General features: G+C 39.2%; 1 protein-coding gene across 2 annotated transcripts in view; it reads left to right on the top strand.

Annotated features, from left to right (window-relative positions):
- Positions 1–24,450, top strand: part of LOC142339359 (choline transporter-like protein 1) — a 246,177-nt gene that overhangs the window by 133,580 nt on the left and 88,147 nt on the right. For both annotated transcript variants that reach the window (XM_075389359.1, XM_075389358.1), the window contains exons 2-4: positions 18,517–18,572; positions 18,676–18,771; positions 18,847–18,989. In XM_075389359.1, coding sequence (XP_075245474.1) covers positions 18,534–18,572; positions 18,676–18,771; positions 18,847–18,989 — 278 coding nt within the window. In that variant the 5' untranslated portion in view covers positions 18,517–18,533. The remainder of the gene's footprint in view (positions 1–18,516; positions 18,573–18,675; positions 18,772–18,846; positions 18,990–24,450) is intronic.

Raw genomic sequence — 24,450 nt, 5'->3', positions numbered from 1 at the left:
ACACTCAGATCTTTTTCCTTTGTTTTTGTATAGCGGGACAACTTCTGCTAACTTCCAGTCTTGTGGAAGATTTTCTTCAGTCCAGCACTTGTTGACAATGTCCCTCAGCCATTCAGCGATTCCATTATGCGACTTTAGCATTTCGGCAGAAATATTGTCTGGTCCACTTGCTTTACCGTTTTTCAGTTTACGGACGGCATATAGAACTTCCTCAAACCGAATTGGACCTAGGTCTATTTCAAGACTCTCGGATGCTTCCACTATGTTCAACACAGAATTGCCGCTAGTCGTGGTTGGATTCAACAGATGCTTAAAGTGCTCGGTCCAACGTTCCAACCATTCTTCTTTTGTTTTCAGAGGCTCGCCTGTGGTTGAAACTAATTTACTTATATGAGGACTCCACTTCCGGCATAACTGTTTTGACTCCCCAAACACTTCTTTCAGGTCACTTTTGTCTGAATGATCTTGTATTGTTTCACCTTTGTCTTTCAACCACTGTCGTTTGTCAGATCTTAACGCTTTTCGTACTTCTTTGCAGCAATTAGAGAACACTAGCAGCGCCTCCGCGCTACTATGCTTCCTCAACTGTAACTCGGCCCGTTTCCTAATCAACGCCAGCGTTTCAACTGTAATCCAGGGTTTGTGCACACGCTTTTCGGGGATGAGTAGTTTTGTTGCCGCTGCATTAAGAGCCGTTCGAAAATTTGCCCAAGATTGTTCTACGCCTTCAACATTATCGCTCTCATCACGCGTGACTTCATCGCGCAACTTGGCAGAGCAGACTTTCGGTTGACTGCATGGCTTCTGTGCCACTAATTTGAATCGCACTCCAGCAATGACCATTTCGTGATCGGTGAGAGTGATCTTTCCCCTCAATGTCCTTACGTTGTGCGAACAACTCCTGTGCCTCGAACCGAATAAGTCATGATCTAACATCTTCTTTCGCATCTGTTTATCAGGTGGGTTAAATGTATACCGGTGCACTAACCGGTGTCGAAACCAGGTTCCACCAATCAACAAGTCATGAGAGACACAAAAGGACAGCAATTTTTCTGAGTTATCATTATCCTCGCCCATTCCAAATGGGCCTCGGCAAGGCATGTTGACATCAGATTGTTGACCAGGTTCCGCCTTGAATTCTCCGATGAGGCAGACTCTCTCCCTTTGTTTGAAGCTGGATACCAAGCTGCTCAACTGATTCCAAAAATTGTTTTTTGCTAAGTCGTCAGCTTCATTTGTGGGCGCATAACACACAATCACAACAAGGTTAGCTCGTCTCTGAGCTGCAAATTTCACATAAGCCATTCGCTCACTAACAGCAACTTGCTCAATTATGCTACCGGCAAGTCTTTTCGTCACTGCAATACCAACTCCTCCTTGTCTCGCTTGTGCAGTCGATAGCCAGGAGTCAGTGAGGAAGAGCTTGTGGTCGCCAAGATCTATTCCCTGCTCCTCCAGTCTCGTTTCCTGCACTCCCAGAACGTCCAACTTGTACTTCTTTAGGTCCATTTTCAGGCTTTCTAGTGAACCTGATTGAGCCAGTGTCCTGACATTGAGGGTTCCAATTCTGAGATTTCTATTCCACGGGAGATTCTTCGCACCCCTTACCCGGGACTCGAAGAACTAAGGGGTGCGAAGAACTACTACTACTACTACTACTACTACTACTACTACTACTACTACTACTACTACTGTTTCAACACTTTAATTCCAAATATGAAATAAAGGCACGGTTGGCAACAAATACAAATACAAATACAAACAAAACAAGAAGAGTTATTTGTTTGGTTATTCTGTGAAGTGCTGTAAGACGAAATTGTTGAAGGCATTCTTTGACCCGGTTGCTGCTTTCTCCTGCAATCTGGTGAACGATACTTTGTTTCGTACACAGTCTCCTTCGATTTGACTCATCCACGTTTTCCGTTGCCCCCCAGGAGCGCGTCTGGCATGGGCGCATTGATCGGGCGGGTCCCAATCGAAGGCACTGCGGGCTAATCTTCCTGGTTCCATTCTCTGGATGTGACCGTACCATTTTATCCGTTTGAGCATGATCATCGTGGATAGTTGGGGCATTCGCGATCTTGACATAATTTCATCGTTCGTTGCTTTCTCCAGATATGACACACGTAGAATTCTCCGAAGACAACCACAGTGGAAACTCTCAAGTTTTCTCTCCATTAATTTCGAAAGAGTCCAAGTCTCTGAGCTGTACAGCACGGCTGATAAAACGAGTGCTTTGTACAAATTGCACTTGAGGTGCACGCTGAGCTGCTTGCTCTTCCAGAGATTTTGGAAGTTAGCAAACCGTTGTCTACCTTCTGCAAGTTTGCAATTGACTTCCTGGAGGTCTCCATGCTTGAGGCTGACATATGATCCGAGATACTTGAACGCTTCTATGTTTTCAAATTCGTTTCCGATAACATCTTGTACTTTGCAGGAAAACACGCGTGTGGCAGCTGCTTTAGGTTTGCCACAGTATCTCGATTGGTGAACTTTTCGGCCATTGACTGTTTTGAACTTCTTTTCACACTTGTCACAGGTGAGGCTCGCCTCTAGTTGCTCAAACTTTGACTTGTCGACGACATTCTTTCAGCTGCTTCTTCGGGATCCAATCTCGTACTGCAACTGAATGTTGAGGGATTCAGGAGTTGACTAAAATGTTCCGTCCAGCGTTCAAGTCGTTCCTCTTTCGTCCGTAAGTTGACGCCAGTGCTTGAAACTAATTTGGTCAACTGGGGCCTCCAGTTTCGACAAATCTGCTGTGATGCCCCAAAAACCTCCTTTAAGTTGCCTCTGTCCGCGAAGCTCTGCACTTCTTGGCCTTTGCGTTCAAGCCATGCCCGTTTGTCTGCACGTAGAGCTTTTCTGACTTCCTTACAGCAGTTTGTGAACTCTAACAGCGCCTCCGCGCTGCTGTGTTTCTTTAACTGTAGATCGGCTCGTTTCCGGATAAGTTCCAGAGAATCTGGAGAAATCCAAGGTTTGTTCACTCGCTTGTCCGGAAGGAGGCATTTCACTGCTGCTTGGTTCAGGGCTTTTCGAAAATTGTCCCAAGACTGCTCTGTATTCTCGAAATCGCCGCTCTTATCAAGATGTAACTTGACCTCCTGCGTAAATAAGTCACGCGTTGTTTCATCTTGCAGCTTTGCAGAACTGATTCTGGGCGTGAAACATGGCTTTTTAGACAAAAGTTTCATAGATACTTCCGCAATGACCAGTTCATGATCGGTAATTGTGGTTTTCCCTCTTCTGGTCCTCACATTCGTCAGACATCCTCTATATCTCTCTGCAAACAGAATGTGATCCAGCATCTTTTTTCGACAACTCGGATCGGGAGGGTTGTAGGTGTACCGATGCACTTGTCGATGCTGGAACCATGTACCACCTACGAGCAATTTGTGTGAAGTGCAAAATGATAACAACTTTTCAGAGTTTTCATTTTCTTCACCCATTCCAAACGGGCCTCTGCAGCTCATGGTGTCATTCAACTGGTGTCCAGGCTCTGCATTGAGGTCACCGATGACACAAATACGCTCCCTATGTTTGAAACTGGAAACTAGGTCTGAAAGTTGACTCCAAAACAAATCCTTCTCTTGGAGACTAGCTTCATTCGTAGGTGCGTAGCAGACAACAACAGCTAGATTGGCTCTCCTCTGAGCCGCGAACTTGACGTAGCAAATACGTTCACTTAGAGCCACTTGTTCTACGATGCTGTTTATCAATGACTTCTTTACAGCAACGCCCACTCCTCCTTGTCTCGACTTTACACCAGACAACCACGAGTCAGACAGGTAGAGCTTGTGGTCTCCGAGATCAATTTCTTGCTCCTGCAATCTCGTCTCCTGCACTCCCAGAATATCCAACTTGTATCGCGCCAGATCCATTTTCAAAGCCTCTAGAGATCCGGCTTGGGTCAGTGTTCTGACGTTTAAAGTTGCAATTCTGAGTTGGTTCCTCGGGAGATTCTTAGCACCCCTTACCCGGGACTCGGGGCCATGGTTGATTGTACTCATTGCTTTGGTGTTTGAAGGCTGAGATACGACTAGTTGCGCCACAAACTAGAAGACCAGTGCCTCGTTAGCTCGACCATGTGAGCGTAGAGCCGCAGCACATGACCTACCCCCAGGGGACACCACGTGGAGGTGAGGTTGGATTTTGTCCCCCACTACTACTACTACTACTACTACTACTACTACTACTACTACTACTACTACTACTACTACTACTACTACTACTACTACTACTACTACTACTACTACTACTACTACTACTACTACTACTACTACTACTACAGATATGATAGCGGTGCTGTTGTTGTAGCAAAATCATAGAACTTATTGTATGACATAGTCGTAAAATACATATTGAACACACTAATCAAAAATTTTACAATAAATTTTACACAGCGGCATCAGTCGCAGGAAAAACAAAAGTGGAAAAGAACTGAAGGAGATCCGGCCCGCGAAGTTGATGAACGGCCGCACTACTATGCACTTAGGCTATAAAAATCTGCCCTAGAATTCTATCGCACTCTACCGCAAGCTACAAGGGAAAATTATGATGAATGCGTTAAAGTTTTTTGAGAACACCATTGCGAAAAACTGGTCGTTTTCTGGGGATTTCTGGGGATGGCTAGCTCGCCGCGTAGAGCAACCACGGGAAAACTGACAGATTTTCTGGGAGATTTAAAGCAGTTGGCGTTGAAAGCCTATACAACAGAGTCGCAGGACATTAGAGATCATTTGGTTCTGAGAGAATTCATAGAAGGAATCAACCATAGTCAGGTGAGGTTAGATCTCAGAAACCAACTCAGCGACAAGGATTTGGAAATTGAAACAGGTTTGGAACGAGCACTGCATCTGGAAGCCATAACAGGAATAGAAGAGGAAGAGCAAACGCCTAACGTTGCGGTAATAAGACGGGATGAAAGATTTAGTGGAGGCCCTAACCAAGCTTGAGAACCAATTGTCAGTAGATAACAAGCAGCGAGAAAACCGTCGAAACCAATCTAGAGAGCGAAGTAGTTTAGCTTTGATAAAAGAAAAGCAATGAAGAAAATTGTCAATGATCTGGAGGATGCAAAATTATGGAGCCAACCCATTCGTATTGGGCAGCACCATCAATATTGATGTAAAACGAAGATGGCAGCTGCAGACTAGTTTTAGATTACAGCGGTATGAAGAAACAAATCGAGAAAAGCAGTTTGCCGCGACCAAGAATAAACGACGTTATTGACTCTCTAGACGGAAATTGTTACTTTTCAAATATCGATTTGACATCGGGATGTTTTCAAATGGCACTGGATGAAGAGTCGCAGAACGTGACAGCTTTTGTTTCTCCAATGGGACTCTACGAGTGGAAGACACTACACATGGGTTTGGCGTCAGCGCCAGGAGTATTCCAAAATTTAATGGAATTGATCAAGGCGGGACTCTCATATCAGGGAGATTAAAAGCAGTTGGTTCTGAAAATCTAAACAACGAAGTCGCAGGACATTAGAGATCATTTGGTTCTGAGAGAATTCATAGAAGGAATCAACCATAGTCAGGTGAGGTAAGATCTCAGAAACCAATTCAACGACATGGATACGGAAATTGAAACAGTTTTGGAACGAGTACTGCATCTGGAAGCCTTAACAAGAATAGAAGAGGACGAGCAAACACCGACAGTTGCGGTAATAAGACGGGATGAAACGAAATACTTAGTGGAGGCCCTAACCAAGCTTGAGAACCAATTGTCAGTAGATGACAAACAGCGAAAAAACCGTCGAAACCAATCTGGAGAACGAAGTAGTTCCCAAGGACGGTAGGGTGACGACAGACGTGATAGAGGACAGCAACAGGATCGTGGGTTCAACAATCGGCGGCGATTCCAACACCAGGACCTAGTCACCAACACAGATCTTTCGGAAGAGATGAACCGTCCAGGAGGAACAACAGGCAGGGTTTCAAGTGCAGAACCTGCAGACAGGAAGGACCTATTTTGAGGAAATGTCGAAATTTTTTCCTATGTGAAAGTTCACAACACTTGAAAAGAACTGCCCTTCCAAAAAGAAAACCACCGAGCAGAACTGTAATGTCTTTCAAGCTTGTTAGACAAACACAATTAAATGTCTAAACGCAGAAACCATAGTTCATGGGAACAGATGTAATGGATTAATGGACAGTGGAATTAGTGTATCGCTTTTGAGCTGGTCCTTACACGAAAATTTAGGCGAACCGGTAATAGTGCAATTATACACAAAACGAGTGTTAACAGCCAATAACCCAACCGTCAAAATAACAGGAAGAGTAACGCTGTTGGTTCGGTTGCAACCAAGACTTTCGGAGATTGAAAAAGAATGTGTTATAACGGCAGACGAAGGTATATAATGTCTGCTGGGAACTGATTCCCTGAAAACCAATAAATGTGTAATGAACTTACGCGAAGAGAAAATATATAGCAGTCACATTAAATTTTCATTACCGCTTACCAGAGAGAAAACGCAAGGTTCTCAGATTTTTGCAATTGCGGGATAAAAAACTTATATACAGTGTAAAATGAAAGTCTGATTAGAATTGGATTAGCTGATGAAAACAAAGAAGAAATTCCGGGAGTGGAAGGAGTAGTGGAAGCAATTGAAGATTTTGAACTAAACATTGGTTTGCTTTTTGCCGCCTGTATGATATCAATTAAAGATTGTTCTAGTTTGATAAAAGTCTTAAAACTAAAGGACGTACCAGTAACCGTGTATAGAAGCACGAAAATAAGATGCCATCTTGAAAACAAACAGAATTTAGTTGTGAATATAGTTTTCATAAATCAAAATAAACCGAAAACATTGGAAACTTTTCAAATGGGAAAACACGCAAATTTGGAAGGTTCTAATCTAATTTACCAGCAGAAAGAAAATGCGCAGGAATTGTTGATGAGACATCAACAAGTTTTCTCCCGACACCCGAATGACTTAGGATACTGTAACTAAACTAAACACTAAAATAAACTCAACGAAGATGCACAGCCGTTTAGAAAAAGTTATCGCAGTATTAGTTTTGATAAAAGAAAAGCAATGAAAAAAATTGTCAAAGCTCTAGAGGATGCAAAGTTATTGAAAAAACCCATTCGTATTGGGCAGAACCGTCAATTTTGATGCAAAACAAAGATTTCAGCTGTAGTTTACAGTGGTATGAACAAACAAATCGAGAAAACCAGTTTGCCCGTAGAAAGAATAAACGACGTTATTGACTCTCTAGACGGAAATTGTTACTTTTCCAATATCGATTTGACATCGCGATGTTTTCAAATGGCGCTGGATGAAGAATCGCAAAACATGACAGCCTTTTTAACGCCAATGGGACTCCACAAAAGGAAGAGACTACCCATGGGTTTGGCGTCAGCGCCAGGAGCTTTCCAAAATTTAATAGAATTGATCATGGCGGGACTCTCATATGAAGTGGCTAGGGTATAACTGGATGACATAATCATCTTCGGTAAATTCTTTGAGGAGCATCTCAACCGTCTAGATCTCGTACTTGGACGACTTAAAGGCGCTGGATTGAAAATAAAAGACTCAAAATGTAGGTTTTTCAGGCAAAGTTCATTTCATGGGACACATTGTGGAACAAATGGAACAAATAAAGGCTTAGAAGAAAATCCAGAGAAGGTAGCGACAGTCAGTAACAAACAATAAAATAAATGAGAGCTATATTAGAACTAGTTGGTTTTTAAAGATGATTTATACAAGATTTTGGAAAAATAGCAGAGCTGCATTATAGGCTGTTAATTAAAAAAGAACGTTTTTCTGGGAGCAAAGATTGTGAATCAGCAATTGAACAACTAAAACAAGCACTACAGAAAGCACCAATTTCGGGTTATGCGTAAGACACGGATCCCTATACGTTAACCACCGACGCCTCTCTGTTTGGCATTGGTGCAAATATTTCCCAAAGAAAACAATGCGGTTAGAGGGTTATTGCAAAAACAAGCAAACTGCTGAGCAAAAGTCAAACAAAACTATTCGGCGACAAACCAGGAATTTTTTGCAACAGTTTATTTCACTCAACATTTCAGAAATTATCTTCTGGGAAGTTTTTAATTGTTACCGACCATAGGACCCTCACGTGGTTATATAGTTTTAAGGAACCAGACGGATTATTCGCCAGATTGATAGCAAAGCTCGGACAGTTTGATTTTTAGATCAAACACAAAGCGGGAAAAAAGATCCCACACGAATACTGTCTGTCGAGAGTTTCACATACTGAAGACCACGTCAAAGATTGCAATCTAGTGAACAAAGTAAATACGGAAGGCAAAAATATCTGGTCCATTGGACTAGGAAAATCGGTTGAACAACTAGTTGAACATCAGAAAAATGCAGCCGACCTCATTATACTAAAAAACTGGATTGAGAATTCGAAACGCTTTCAAAGACAAAACATGACTGGAGCCTCTAGGTCACTGTGGAATCTTTTGACTGATTTCAAAAACTTACGAATTGAAAATGACCTATTTAAGAGACAGAAACGTTTTGACAAATTTAACAACTTAAAACCAATAGTCATTCAGAGATCACTTTAAAGAGAAATTCTACCTTTCGTTCGTGAACATTTCGGACATTTTGGTATGGCTAAGACATTTGATTGAGTTCGAGAAGAATTATACTGGCCTGGGATGAGAAAAGATGTTCACGAGTGGGTAAGTTCTTGCGAAGTATTCTGTCAAAAGAAGTCTCCACACCAGGAACACTTACACAACTTGACAACGTGGAAACCATGTCATCCGTTTTGACAAGTCGCCTTGGACATTATGGGACCTTTACCTAAGTCAAGTCGAAACAAATACCTTCTGTTAATTGGAGATCAGTTTACAAAAGGGTATGAAGCAATTCCCATGAGCAACCAAGAAGCTTCAACAGTAACTAAGGCCCTTCTAAACGTATGGGTTTAAAGTTTTGTTTTTCCGGCATATCTGCGCAGCGACAAGGGCAGTAACTTTATGTCGAGTTTTTTCAAGAACATGTGTAAAGAGCTAGAAATTAACAGGACATCAACAACAGCTTATCATCCTCAAGGAAACGCAATGATAGAGCGCACCAATGACACAAACAAAGAGAGTCTTGCAAAATATGTGGGTGAACGTTATAGCATCTGGGGCGACTACTTTCTGCTAGTAATGATGGCGTACAGATCATCAATTCACTCTATTACCAATTACAAACCCTTTTTACGACAATCATGCGCGCTGCCGATTGATTGCATGTATCAAACAGTACAAACCAAAATCTTCCCAACCTTGAGTGGTTACCTTGGCTGCTTGAAAGACGAACTACAAACGTGCCATGAACTGGTACGGGAAAGCACTGATGTGGAGCCAGAAAGAAAAAACCTACTATGACTGTAGCACAATTGAACCACAATTTGAAGTAGAGTATTTAGTAGCGGTTTTCAACCCCACAATGAGAACTGGCCAGACAAAGAAATTTAAATCCTTTTATAGTGGGCCGCAGGTAATGCGTGAAATAATCAACGATCAAAACTTTGTTAATGAAGATGTGAAAACGAAAAAACAACAAAAGGTTCACTACGATCGACTCAAACGTTTTAACAGTAGAAGTGCTACGACTGATAAAAATGACTTAAGAACGCAGAACCGGTAATAGTGCAATTATACACAAAACGAGTGTTAACAGCCAATAACCCAACCGTCAAAATAACAGGAAGAGTAACGCTGTTGGTTCGGTTGCAACCAAGACTTTCGGAGATTGAAAAAGAATGTGTTATAACGGCAGACGAAGGTATATAATGTCTGCTGGGAACTGATTCCCTGAAAACCAATAAATGTGTAATGAACTTACGCGAAGAGAAAATATATAGCAGTCACATTAAATTTTCATTACCGCTTACCAGAGAGAAAACGCAAGGTTCTCAGATTTTTGCAATTGCGGGATAAAAAACTTATATACAGTGTAAAATGAAAGTCTGATTAGAATTGGATTAGCTGATGAATACAAAGAAGAAATTCCGGGAGTGGAAGGAGTAGTGGAAGCAATTGAAGATTTTGAACTAAAGATTGGTTTGCTTTTTGCCGCCTGTATGATATCAATTAAAGATTGTTCTAGTTTGATAAAAGTCTTAAAACTAAAGGACGTACCAGTAACCGTGTATAGAAGCACGAAAATAAGATGCCATCTTGAAAACAAACAGAATTTAGTTATGAATATAGTTTTCATAAATCAAAATAAACCGAAAACATTGGAAACTTTTCAAATGGGAAAACACGCAAATTTGGAAGGTTCTAATCTAATTTACCAGCAGAAAGAAAATGCGCAGGAATTGTTGATGAGACATCAACAAGTTTTCTCCCGACACCCGAATGACTTAGGATACTGTAACTAAACTAAACACTAAAATAAACTCAACGAAGATGCACAGCCGTTTAGAAAAAGTTATCGCAGTATTAGTTTTGATAAAAGAAAAGCAATGAAAAAAATTGTCAAAGCTCTAGAGGATGCAAAGTTATTGAAAAAACCCATTCGTATTGGGCAGAACCGTCAATTTTGATGCAAAACAAAGATTTCAGCTGTAGTTTACAGTGGTATGAACAAACAAATCGAGAAAACCAGTTTGCCCGTAGAAAGAATAAACGACGTTATTGACTCTCTAGACGGAAATTGTTACTTTTCCAATATCGATTTGACATCGCGATGTTTTCGAATGGCGCTGGATGAAGAATCGCAAAACATGACAGCCTTTTTAACGCCAATGGGACTCCACAAAAGGAAGAGACTACCCATGGGTTTGGCGTCAGCGCCAGGAGCTTTCGAAAATTTAATAGAGTTGATCATGGCGGGACTCTCATATGAAGTGGCTAGGGTATAACTGGATGACATAATCATCTTCGGTAGATTCTTTGAGGAGCATCTCAACCGTCTATATCTCGTACTTGGACGACTTAAAGGCGCTGGATTGAAAATAAAAGGCTCAAAATGTAGGTTTTTCAGGCAAAGTTCATTTCATGGGACACATTGTGGAACAAATGGAACAAATAAAGGCTTAGAAGAAAATCCAGAGAAGGTAGCGACAGTCAGTAACAAACAATAAAATAAATGAGAGCTATATTAGAACTAGTTGGTTTTTAAAGATGATTTATACAAGATTTTGGAAAAATAGCAGAGCTGCATTATAGGCTGTTAATTAAAAAAGAACGTTTTTCTGGGAGCAAAGATTGTGAATCAGCAATTGAACAACTAAAACAAGCACTACAGAAAGCACCAATTTCGGGTTATGCGTAAGACACGGATCCCTATACGTTAACCACCGACGCCTCTCTGTTTGGCATTGGTGCAAATATTTCCCAAAGAAAACAATGCGGTTAGAGGGTTATTGCAAAAACAAGCAAACTGCTGAGCAAAAGTCAAACAAAACTATTCGGCGACAAACCAGGAATTTTTTGCAATAGTTTATTTCACTCAACATTTCAGAAATTATCTTCTGGGAAGTTTTTAATTGTTACCGACCATAGGACCCTCACGTGGTTATATAGTTTTAAGGAACCAGACGGATTATTCGCCAGATTGATAGCAAAGCTCGGACAGTTTGATTTTTAGATCAAACACAAAGCAGGAAAAAAGATCCCACACGAATACTGTCTGTCGAGAGTTTCACATACTGAAGACCACGTCAAAGATTGCAATCTAGTGAACAAAGTAAATACGGAAGGCAAAAATATCTGGTCCATTGGACTAGGAAAATCGGTTGAACAACTAGTTGAACATCAGAAAAATGCAGCCGACCTCATTATACTAAAAAACTGGATTGAGAATTCGAAACGCTTTCAAAGACAAAACATGACTGGAGCCTCTAGGTCACTGTGGAATCTTTTGACTGATTTCAAAAACTTACGAATTGAAAATGACCTATTTAAGAGACAGAAACGTTTTGACAAATTTGACAACTTAAAACCAATAGTCATTCAGAGATTACTTTAAAGAGAAATTCTACCTTTCGTTCGTGAACATTTCGGACATTTTGGTATGGCTAAGACATTTGATTGAGTTCGAGAAGAATTATACTGGCCTGGGATGAGAAAAGATGTTCACGAGTGGGTAAGTTCTTGCGAAGTATTCTGTCAAAAGAAGTCTCCACACCAGGAACACTTACACAACTTGACAACGTGGAAACCATGTCATCCGTTTTGACAAGTCGCCTTGGACATTATGGGACCTTTACCTAAGTCAAGTCGAAACAAATACCTTCTGTTAATTGGAGATCAGTTTACAAAAGGGTATGAAGCAATTCCCATGAGCAACCAAGAAGCTTCAACAGTAACTAAGGCCCTTCTAAACGTATGGGTTTAAAGTTTTGTTTTTCCGGCATATCTGCGCAGCGACAAGGGCAGTAACTTTATGTCGAGTTTTTTCAAGAACATGTGTAAAGAGCTAGAAATTAACAGGACATCAACAACAGCTTATCATCCTCAAGGAAACGCAATGATAGAGCGCACCAATGACACAAACAAAGAGAGTCTTGCAAAATATGTGGGTGAACGTTATAGCATCTGGGGCGACTACTTTCTGCTAGTAATGATGGCGTACAGATCATCAATTCACTCTATTACCAATTACAAACCCTTTTTACGACAATCATGCGCGCTGCCGATTGATTGCATGTATCAAACAGTACAAACCAAAATCTTCCCAACCTTGAGTGGTTACCTTGGCTGCTTGAAAGACGAACTACAAACGTGCCATGAACTGGTACGGGAAAGCACTGATTTGGAGCCAGAAAGAAAAAAACCTACTATGACTGTAGCACAATTGAACCACAATTTGAAGTAGAGTATTTAGTAGCGGTTTTCAACCCCACAATAAGAACTGGCCAGACAAAGAAATTTAAATCCTTTTAGAGTGGGCCGCAGGTAATGCGTGAAATAATCAACGATCAAAACTTTGTTAATGAAGATGTGAAAACGAAAAAACAACAAAAGGTTCACAACGATCGACTCAAACGTTTTAACAGTAGAAGTGCTACGACTGATAAAAATGACTTAAGAACGCAGAGATTGAGCCGAGAACACCACCAAAATTACTTTACGGAAGACAAAGATTTCGTGGAAATTGAAGTAGCCACTCAAAAATCGAATAACAGAGAAAGAAGAGAAGTTAATTTTGAAGGGAAAAATCGTCAAATTAACCCTAGTGCTGAAACTCACAATGAAACGGTCAAAGAAGAATTGTTTGAAACACCAATGGGTGGGAGTAGATGAGTCCTCCTAGTTTACTTGCTCCTCATTTATATGTATTTATATGTGACGTTTCGCATTTCGTCCGTTCCGTCATGGCGAATTTTTGCGCTTGCAGAATGTTCTCAAAATCGTACCCCACAATCTCTAAGGATTGTGAAAAACCTAATATGCAAACCAATTGGAGAAGTTTCCAGTTCAGCTGCACGTTCTAATGTGGGTTCCGCGCCCACTGCGATTTGTCGTATCACCTCAAATTTTTTATCTGAATCATTATCCTTGAATAAAAAATAGTCTTTGAGTTTTCGTGGTTTTGTTATTCCCGATGCAATTCTTGTTTTCTATCATTGTTCGGTGACATTTTGCTAGGCAGAATCCGTTTTCAATTTGGAATTTTTTTGCCTACACTCCTTTCGGATGTTGCCACCAGGCTATCCCGCCTCTGCTGTGTGGCTACTTTGGGCGCATGTATCTTTGTGCATCTGCTATTGTTCTTTGCGTTAGTATTTATTAATTCTCTCGTACGCCGAGAGCAGCACGAGTAAACTAAAATATCGCATGTTGAGGGCTACATGTACGGTAACTGTGCTGAAAAAAAGTGGTTGGAATGAAAACTCACCCTACATAACGAAAAATCGCAAATAATTCTAACCTTTTACCCAATAAAAGAATTAGTCTGCCAAAATCTATGGCAGGGACACAAAGCGCGGTTACCGGGTCTTGGTGACTTTAAATGCAATGCTCCTAAAGAAGTCCTTAATGAGTTGAACGTTAAACGACGCAGTGTTTTTTCAGAAGGTATCAAAAACATTCATTAAAGGTGGAAATGAGAAATGAAGGAATTATATCTACCCGGTGGATTGCATCAATCCAAAAGGTGAAACACAGAAATATTGATGCAAAAGACCTAGAGATGCAAAATTATTGAACCAACACATTCGTATTGGGCAGAAACATCAATATTGATGAAAATCAAAGATGGCAGCTGCAGACTAGTTGTAGATTACAGCGGTATGAATAAACAAATCGAGAAAACCAGTTTGGCGCTACCAAGAACCAACGACGTTTTTGACTCTCTAGACGGAAATTGTTTCCTTTCCAATATCGACCTGACATCGGGATGTTTTCAGATGGCGCTGGATGAAGAAGCGCAGAACATAACAGCGTTTGTAACTTCAATGGGACTCTACAAGTGGAAAAGACTACCTATGTTTTTGGCGTCAGCGCCAGGAGCTTTCCAAAATTTAATGAATTTGATCAAGCGGGACTCTCTTATGAAGTGGTTGTAGTATAGCTGGATGACATAATCATCTTCAGTAGATCCTTTGAGGAGCATCTCAACCGTCTATATCTCGTACTTGGACGAATTAAAGACGCTGGATTGAAATGTTAATCGATGCAGAGTTTGTTCAGAAGGTATCAAAAACATTCATGAAAGGCGGAGACGACAAATGAAGGAGTTATGACTACCCTGTGGATTGCATCAATCCAAAAGATGAAACACAGAAAAGTAACATGATGATAAATGCTGAAATTTTCTTGGGGACTTTGTTCATTGAAAGTAGGGAAGCAAATGAAGGACCATGGTTGTATTTTAAAGACCCTTTGAAACAGGAGCAGACCTTGTTATATCAAGGAGACACATTTGAATTAGATTCAGTACAATAATTGTTCGACCAGGACAAAAAACCAAATATCTTAACGATAGCTCAATTTTCAGACTCGGTAACAGCAAAAATAGTCCGCGCTGGAATTAAAAAATACTTGATGAGCAAATTAGACAGAAAAAGAAATTTAGTTGTTCAGTTGAAAAACAGGACAAAACAGATAGACAATTTTCAGCTTTTCGAAAAAAAACACAGAACTTTGTTTTACACATACGAAACGTTGACGCCATAGAACAAAATTTTTCTGCAACAGATATATCTGGGACAGATCTCAGTGACAAAAAACTTGACCAACTTCTTGTGTGGGATTTTCAAGGCATGTTTGAAAACCTGAAACAAATAGAAAAAATAAATTTTCATGTTTGAAAATCTGAATCAAATAGAGTTATTAAAATGTCACATAGAAAAACTGCACAGGGCTGTGATTTTAACGACACAAGTTAACAGAAACTCACACGAAATTCTTCTTAATCATCGAAACGCTCTGGGTATACACACAGAAAGAGCGGAAGGAATACTTTATGTCCAGATGTGAGCTAAATTATTGTACTTGTTGTCGAAAACAAGTTTTGTACAGAGGAAGCACCAATTAGGGTGTCTTCTGACAGCAGTTCAGAAGGAATTAGATACATGGAGCCTCTTTCTAGGGTATTCTTTAGACGTTTCAGACTAATTAGTTGCAACCCCATGTACCCGAACGCTTTTTGAAATTGCAGAATGGGTCATGAATAACATATGGCCGGCGAATACAACTGATTGATAAACCCAATGATATGCCTAATTACAGAGTTAACGTCAATTGGTCAACTTGTGCAGCAATTGAAGGGTTTTTCAATAAAAAAAAGAGAGCTGGAGCTCAGCAAGACGTCCCAAAGTTTAAGGAATTCGAGAAAAACGATAACATGAAGAGAAGTTTTCGCGGGTCAAGGAGGCTTATATGAACATGAGACTTTAGAGTATTTCAACATGGACTTGAAGTACAATCACCAGTGGCTTGAATTGCTAATTTTTGAATACTTGGGTAATGAATTGAAACAAATCTGGTATGTGGCCAGGAAGATAACCATCAATTTGATGACTACTTTTGTTGGATCTAAAGTCATAATTTGTTCGGTGCTTGTGTTTTTTTCCAGTCGAAATAATACGCAGTGGCACCAATACTGCAATTGAACTGCAACCCATTAGTCCAATGGGGGAACTAGGTTATTTTTATCGTCTAAAACAACGTCCTAATGAACAAAAATTGTCAAAAAAGGACAGTTGAACGATGTGATGGTAATACAAACATTGTAGTTATAAAAGCTAAAAATGCTAAATCTGTACCATTGCTGTTATCTACTTGTACCATGGCGATTATTGCTACTATGTACTCGAGTTGTTCAAGGTCAGATCGATAGTCAGGCACCAAGTGTATTATCGGATTGTTGAAGTAACTTCAACAAAACGATACGTGTTGCCATTGACACAGCTCCAACCGCCCAATATAGTGTATAGAGCCGCAATTAGAGTTATGGAGTTAAATGAGATGCATCCGAGAATCAAGGAACAGCAAAAGAAGATTGACAACAGCGAAAAAATGGGAACTGCCGGCTGGGAATTCGGCTCGAAGAGGAGCTCGGGCAGTTGAAACTTGAAGGTCAAAAGTTAAGTGACCAATTGATTGAGACCAAACGACTGCTTTAATACGCTGGGAATCACCGGGAGTCCTGCAGGAGGAAAGTTGAAATTTTGAAGAAAGATTTGGAGGAGGTTACGAATGCAGCCGAAACAAACACAAGAGAATGTATTGCACTGATGGATGAGCGGGAGTGTTTAGTTCGGGAGTTGGAGAATGATGATGGATATCAAAAAGCTAAGGAGTAGGTTAAGAACAGATTAGACATCATAGAAGGTCATCTAGAGGAAGCTGGAGGCAATCAACTTGCAGAGACCGTTCAGGTGACCTCCAAATTTTTATGAGCTTCTATTACTGCCACAGGGGGCCACAACCAGCACTATCCAGAAACATTTCAAAATGTTGTCACTGCTCTGTCATCCGGACAAGGATTGTCGGGAGGACCTATTCAAAATTAATCTTCGGGCAAATAAACTTTGGAAGACGAGGATGCTCGTAATTTTTTTGGCAATTACGGGACTGAAAAAGCAAAGGAATATAAGAGATCGAAAACGGACCTTTGAAACTCTTGCTTGTGAGTAAGTGGAACATTCAATTTACTAAGAGGGAGGAAGTTTAGTAAAGCATAGAACTTAATGTATGAACTTAATACATATCGAACGTTACTATTCGTTACTCATAAAATACATATTGAACGCACTATTCGAAATTTTTACAATAAATGGGAGAACAAAAAGAGATGGTTACCCGGATTTTTACAATATAAACAAAGCACCATAAATATTGATGGGAATCATCATGGAATTTCACCTTGACGGGAGATGTCAACGAATGTTTGTTCTTGACGGGATTCGTTAGGTAGTGAAACCTGTTATCTGTTAGTTTAACCAACAGGGACCCGTGCGGTAGAAAATAACTATGAGAAAATCCAAAACAGATTTTAAAAAATGGGTAAAATTACCCTACGAATAATCAACCATTGATAGGACCGAAACCAAAGACCATAATAAAAACTGAACTTTATATAATTGAGCTGCCTTTATCTATATAGCTTTTCATCTTCTCAGCGTTTGAAACTTCTTGTAATCCAATCAAAAATTCTAACTCTGTATTAAACGTTTGAATATTACATCTTCATAATTAAATTAAACTCTTAGATTTAAAAAATTTTCATCAGAAATAACGAGCTTTAAAGTGCTTAACAAAAACACCCAACCCAAACTGTAAGCGTACAGGTTCCACGGATATTACACTGGCGATAGAGATTTTTTAAAAAAGTTAAAATTTTGATAACTTTAACAAATTTGTTGGTAGTAAGACGCAAATTAAAAGCACTTTTACTCGAGAACTCAAGAATTGAATTAATCTCGAGATAAATACACAAAACACAAGATTTGGGTTAACAAATCACTAATTTCCACCAATTTCCTCCAAATTTTGTGGGCGTCAGTTGTAGAAGTAACAGCGGAATCAGTCGCAGGAAATCAGTTTTCACAGGTGATAATTTACTCGCTTGGGGCTAACTTTTACTCGTTGGTGAAGAGAGAAAATTCCTTGTGTTAAAAGAGCGCATCCGACCAAGTGAGTAGAAATAAGGAGTTTTCTCGAGTTGTTGTTGATAATTGAAACTGATTGCCACTGCGTTCGTCTTCTTAGTCTAGGAAATATTTTTTCTTTCGATCTTAGTTGCTAAATTGACTTGTAGTAAAGCACCTAATATCATCGTTGTCGTAATTAGAAAAATTATATATTATCAACATCAATAAAACAGGACAAATTGGAGTTCAGCTAAAATCATATTAAAATAATAAAGAGAAATTAGGTGGGACAGTCAGGTGAATTAGGTCGGATATTACACTGTCTTGGTGCTTCACTCTTTCCGTCAGGTTGTTTTATTCTATTATCGTTCTTTGATATGCCCTCCTGATTTATATTTATACATGGGAGTTGGCTGGTCGACCAGTCAACCTGAGTTTTCTAGCTATAGATAGCTGGTGCCCTTTCTTTATTTTTCAGAGTTAATGTAATAAAAGATGGGCTGCCTTGATTGTTGCTGTGAATGCTTCACTGATGTAAGTTGGGATCTGTTTTTTTTTAAAAAAAAAACAAAGTTGTTTCGAAAATTCTTGCTGTTTTGCTATTGCTGGTAATCTCATGAATGATGTATTCTTTCAGGGACATATTGACAGGGCAACTTTCAAACGAGCGACTAAACGATCATGCACCGATGTGCTGTTTTTGATACTTCTCATTCTGTTCATGGCTGGAACAGTAAGTAGCCTGAGATGTGATAATTTTGCTTACACGTGGCCGGTAAACCAATGATGTATGTTTTTTTTACTATAGGTTGCAATTGGATATGTTTCGTATCAGCAAGGGGATTGGAGACGTCTTGTGTACGGATATGATGATTATGGAAATATTTGTGGTATCAAAAATGAGAAAATGGACGGGGCTAAGCTTTCCGGAATGGACATGACAAACCGAACGTACGTTAATGCTGTTTTTCCATATTAGGACTCTTTGAATGTATACTTTCAATATAGTATAACACTTCAATATAGCTAAACCTAACTGAACTCCCTTCAGGCAATTCTTGGTTCAGGTCAATTTCAGGAGTAGGTAAAAGTTTCAGGCAACTTCATGTAAAAGATCCGAGAAAATCTGACAATTTTCGGACAAAATTTAGACGCATTTTTTTATCCGGATCAAACGCAAGTAGCTAATTTGGAAAATCATTTCGGCTGTGTGTATTGATTGAATTATGAATTTTTGAAGTGTTAGATTAGCGTCGGATGAATGAGTTAATGGCAGAATTTTCGCTATAATATTTTTACGTACAAAAACTTCGTTGTTTTAGCCTAATTATTGTGGTAAACTTTTTAAATAGATTGAAATGAAAGTCTTGTGTGGAAGGGCACCAATGGGTGCATTTTAGTGGCAAGACTGTATGATTTTCCAATAAATCACCCTATGGGTCCTACACAACTATATGTATCTAATAGGTAGAGCCCCCCCCCCCCCCCACCCAAGGTATTCTAGAAAGTTTGATGGGACAAAGCTAAAAGCTACACCATATGTGGCCTTAATTTAAACCCCAGTGCAAACGGTTCCTCAAAAGTTTTACAGAATTTGCCAAAGCATCAGTGTCGCTCAAAAACAACATCTGGCACGACGTGATCAAAACTTTAGCAGCGAGCACACGAGCAATAAAGTTTGGTGGAAATTTTTCAATGAAAACTGGACTGAGAATAATTTCTGTAGTTGGATCTTTTTGTGCCTGTGCCAGAACTGTCGTGCAAATTCTATGTTATAAATCCGGGACTTATACTCCCCGTGAAATTTTCACAAAGCCATAATAATAATAACAACCACGCCTGTCCGATCAACGAGTTAGTACAAATGCTCACGGAGTGAAGTGCAAAAATCACCCCCGTTGTATATCTGTAGCGGGAAAAAACTATCAACGTTAAAGAAAATCTTCACTGAACCAATATCCGAATACTGGGCGTCGAAAACAAATTGATATCGTGAAGTAGTAGTAGTAGTAAAAGACTTAATTGCTTCATGAGGCATTATGTATCAAAGGAAATCAGAATAAACACCTAAAATAATAATTATCAAACTTTTCATTAACAAAAGCAAGTAAAAGAGTTTAAGTTTACTTTTAAAAAGACAGGAGTCAATAAAGAAATTGAGACTCGTGCAAGTTCGAACTAAATTTTCCAATCTCACAGCTCTAAACAGAAAGTTCTTTTCACATATGGATTTCTTTCTTCTATTCAAAATCAAAATTGGTTTGGACGAGCTTCGCAAGCGTTGATTGTATTGAATTTGAATGAGTTGCATCGCACTTAAATCATATCCGCCCGTCAAGATTCTATTTAGCATCGTAAGATCTTTGAACTGCAGCTTGCAGCAAATCGGCAGTAATTACGAGCTTCCTGAGCAAATCCACTTAGTACTTTGGATTTGAAAACTCTCAAATTTTGTTAGTTCAGCACAGGAGGGAGACCAAATCTCAGATCAGGAAAGGAGAGCTGACAAAAGGAATGATTTGTACATTGTTAACTTGGTTTGGAAAGGTAAGTCAAAACGTAGATTTCTTTTGAGTGATGTCAGAAGAGAGAAACATGGGCCAAGTCTTCTCAATATATGGACGTTCCATTTAAGGTTTTCAGAAACATAAATACCTAAGTCTTTGACTGTATTCACGGGATGAACTACTTCACCCCCAATATTTAAAGAGCAGTGGTCATTGGTCTTTTCAACCAATAAAAACGGAGTTTTGGAAACATTAAACATCATTGAGTTTCTCGTGGCCCAATTCAAATAAGACTCCACGTCGTTTTGTAAAGTCTGCAAATCATCATTCAATGCTTTCCCATCGTCACCAAAGAGGTAAAAACTTGACACACCAGCAGGTAGGTCATTAATGAATACTAGAAAAAGCAATGGTCCCAAAATTGAACCCTGTGGAACTCCGCTTGAAATGGAAGCCCATGAAGATAAACAACTTTCAACCTTGACACACTGTTCTCTGTTCGTTAAATAGGAAACTAGAAAACGTAATAAATTTCCACCAATTCCAAAGCTTCTCAATTTGTTTAAAAGTATTGAGTGTTGAACACAATCAAAAGCTTTGCTGAAATCTTAATACAGGCAAAATACATCAGCATGTTTGTCATGAGCTTTGTAAATTTCACCAAGATACAATATAAATTGAGTTATTGTTGAGCGTCCTTTCATAAATCCGAATTGACGAGGAGATATTCTCTTTCTGACAAAAGGATATAGACCATTAAAAATAATTCTTTCAAACTTTTGGGATAATTTACTTAAGTTAGTAATTGGACGGTAAGACCGAATACAAAATTTGGAGCGCGTTTTAAAAGTTGTTATGATCATTGCTTTCTTCCATAATTTTGGATATGTCGAATTTTCAGAAATGCTTTGAAAGAGTTTCATGACATGATAAGTTAAACTATCTGTAGCCATCCGAAGAAAGTCACCTGGAATTTTGTCAAAACCTTTACCGAGGGGAGCTTGAGATAAGGCGGCTCGAATATCGTCAATCGTAAATGACAGCTCATTTAAGATCCGTTGTTCAAGTCGTCGAAAAAACCAACGGCAGGCTGATAGACTGTCATAAAATAAGCCTTAAAAGCATTCGCAATGGACGGTACCCATTATGCGTTGTACTTTGAGATCTCATTTCAGTAGGTAAGTGCTCACTCTTGAGTCTCTTAATAAGACGAAAACAACCTGACGCGCCAGTTTTATTTCAGGCAAATTGATCAAGATAAACTGCAGTGTCAAGTTCTATTGACACGTCTACATCTCTGCTAAGTTCTTCCACCAACACAGAAGGAAACTTCCAATGATTTTTAACCATGTTGTTGCGTTTATTCAAAGCATGAATAGTGTGGGACGAATAGAACTATGGTAAGTTATTCCTTTTCGATCGTTTCTTAGTTTTATAACTGCTAAGAAGATCATACAGATATTTCAAAAAGAAGGGTACAAAATCCAGCGATTTTGTATCTAATGCTAGGAAAAACAAACTAGAAGACTGAATATGACTGATAGAGGAATAGCAGTCACGAGAAATAAATTCAAAGCTAGAGTGGTTTTGGTATTCGAGCTCTGGTAGGTCAATGCAAGTTTTAACGCCAAAATGGTCACTAAAATCACTTTTTATAATGTAGTTTAATGGTAGATAAAAGTCGTCCAAATTAGCAAAAACTAAGTCCAGCATGTGACCACCCTCGTGTGTGCCATCCTGAACTATCTGTAGAAAATTATTTTGTATTAAAAGGTCGAAGAAACTTTCGACATCATTATGAGATGTTGATGTGAAAGAGACCCAGTCAACAGTAAGCTCATTGAAATCGCCAGTAATAACTGTTCTACCATTGAGTTATTGCAACAACCTTCCAAGTGATTCAGATATTTGCTTCCATGGTGGAGGATAATTGCTTGTTTTAGGTTGAATATACAAAGATACTACAAGAATGGGACAAGTTGCGGACAAATAAACTTCATCAGCACAAATAAAATTATCAGAGGAGCAATTTTTGGCATTGCTAATTACATTGTTGCTTTGAAGAATGGCAACACTACCATGAGCACCTTTCTCTCTGTTAGCCATGGCTGCTTCAGTGTAGTTAGTATCGAAGGTCAATTTCGAGTCAAAATCAGAATCAAGCCAAGTTTCTGTGAGGCAAACAATCTGCGGAGAATGTTTAGATAAAAAATTAGTCTACTGTATTCGTTTCTTAGCAGAAGCAGTGCCCCGAACGTTGATCGCAATGAATGAGAGTTGTAATCAATCAAGAGCTACCTCTAGATTGTCGTAAAATAGCTTTAACTTGAACTTATTTTTGATGCAACCACTTTGTATCATTTCGAACCTTTTCTTTAACAGCTTTTTCTCTGTTTCTTCATCAGCCGCAGATAACTCCGGTATGACTAAAATCTTCTTACGTCCATGTAACTTGCTTTCAATGGCTTTACTTAAGAATAACCTAGCATCCCAAATAGACGGACACGTCACCAAAATTGGACGGTGCTTCGTAGATACTTTCCTAATCGAAAGCAATCTTCAATAGCTAACTGAACGCTCATTTCTTAGCTAGATTTTGTATTGATTGTTTGTCCTTCAACAAACAGACGTTCATTAGAAAACTTTTCGTTGTTTTCAGGTATACCAAAAACTTTTAGTTGTAAAAATTTGTTATCGTTTATGGCTGGCTTAACAATTTGTCTCTCATTTGTCTTGTATGTTTCCATTGGTTTGATATTAAACTCAGTCAACTTTTGTTTTTTTCCTCGGTAACCATTTTTTGTTCATCGAGAATTTCATTCAGAGTGTTCATTCTACTATCAACAAGATTCAGTGTTTTTGAATATGACTTAGCTTCTTTTAAATGGAGTAGAGTGTCTTTCAGCAAGCAATGTAGCCAGTCCTTTGTGAGCTTCCCAGTGAGAGTCTTGTAGTCAACATCATTGTTCATCGCAACAAGGAGTTCTTCCACACTTGGATAGTATCCAGAAGTTGAGTTGACTTTTGAGGCCACTCAGTTGCTCGCATCATCAGTAGTCATCATTCAAAATATGAAACTATTTAATTAGTTTATCACAACAATAAACTGAAGGAAAAGAAAAGACGACGATTAAATTAATGAACGTATCAAGGTACATCCTTCTGAAGACATTGAGCTGAATATCTAGAGAACGGTGCTCAACCACGAAGGCGCTCGGGAAGAATTAGTGAAAAATAAACGCTCTGTGAAAAAGCAGAAGACGAATCAGAAAGCCTTCTGTCTTCGTTGGAGAACATTGAGATCGAGTAATGTTCTAATTTATTTTTACCAGTTAATTACCGCTGAACCACTTCAGATTTGAACTTCTCAGGGTACGGTGATTAGTTGTCTCGACTCAAGCCGATTTTTCCTTAAATTCATTGCGAACCGAAAAATTTCATTCGGGTAAGAAGAAAAATTGTTCAATAAACAAGAAAAGGAGGCCTCATGCAAGTCCTGCAAGCAAGCCGTCAAAAACAAGGGTGCAAATTATATCTGCGTTTATGCAGTGAAGTAATGCATTTTAAAAAACAGTATGCAAACTTGAGTGACGCACCGATCAATGTTTTGAGTGAAATTAACCAGATTCTACTTTTGTGCGATGAATGTGCTGGGAGGAACAATCAGAGAGACACTGTAATTGACTAAATATCCTTTGAAATAGAATGTAACAAAAATAAGATTGATTCAATTAAAAATGAGCTGAAGGAATTAAAAGCGTCAATATGAGCATTAAAATAGAAATTGAGAAAAGAATGGTTGAGTAGCTGAAGCCGTTAAGGAAACTAGGCCAGCAAAAATGTATGATGCAATTCGACTGAGAGGAGTTCCTGATCCAAATGAAACGGATCGTCGCAAACGTGCT

The sequence above is a fragment of the Convolutriloba macropyga genome, chromosome 5 (assembly GCF_964194025.1).
Source record: "Convolutriloba macropyga chromosome 5, txConMacr16.3, whole genome shotgun sequence".
NCBI lineage: Eukaryota > Metazoa > Xenacoelomorpha > Acoela > Convolutidae > Convolutriloba > Convolutriloba macropyga.
Note: the sequence above shows the minus strand (reverse complement) of the source record. Positions and strands in the feature narration are given on the sequence as shown.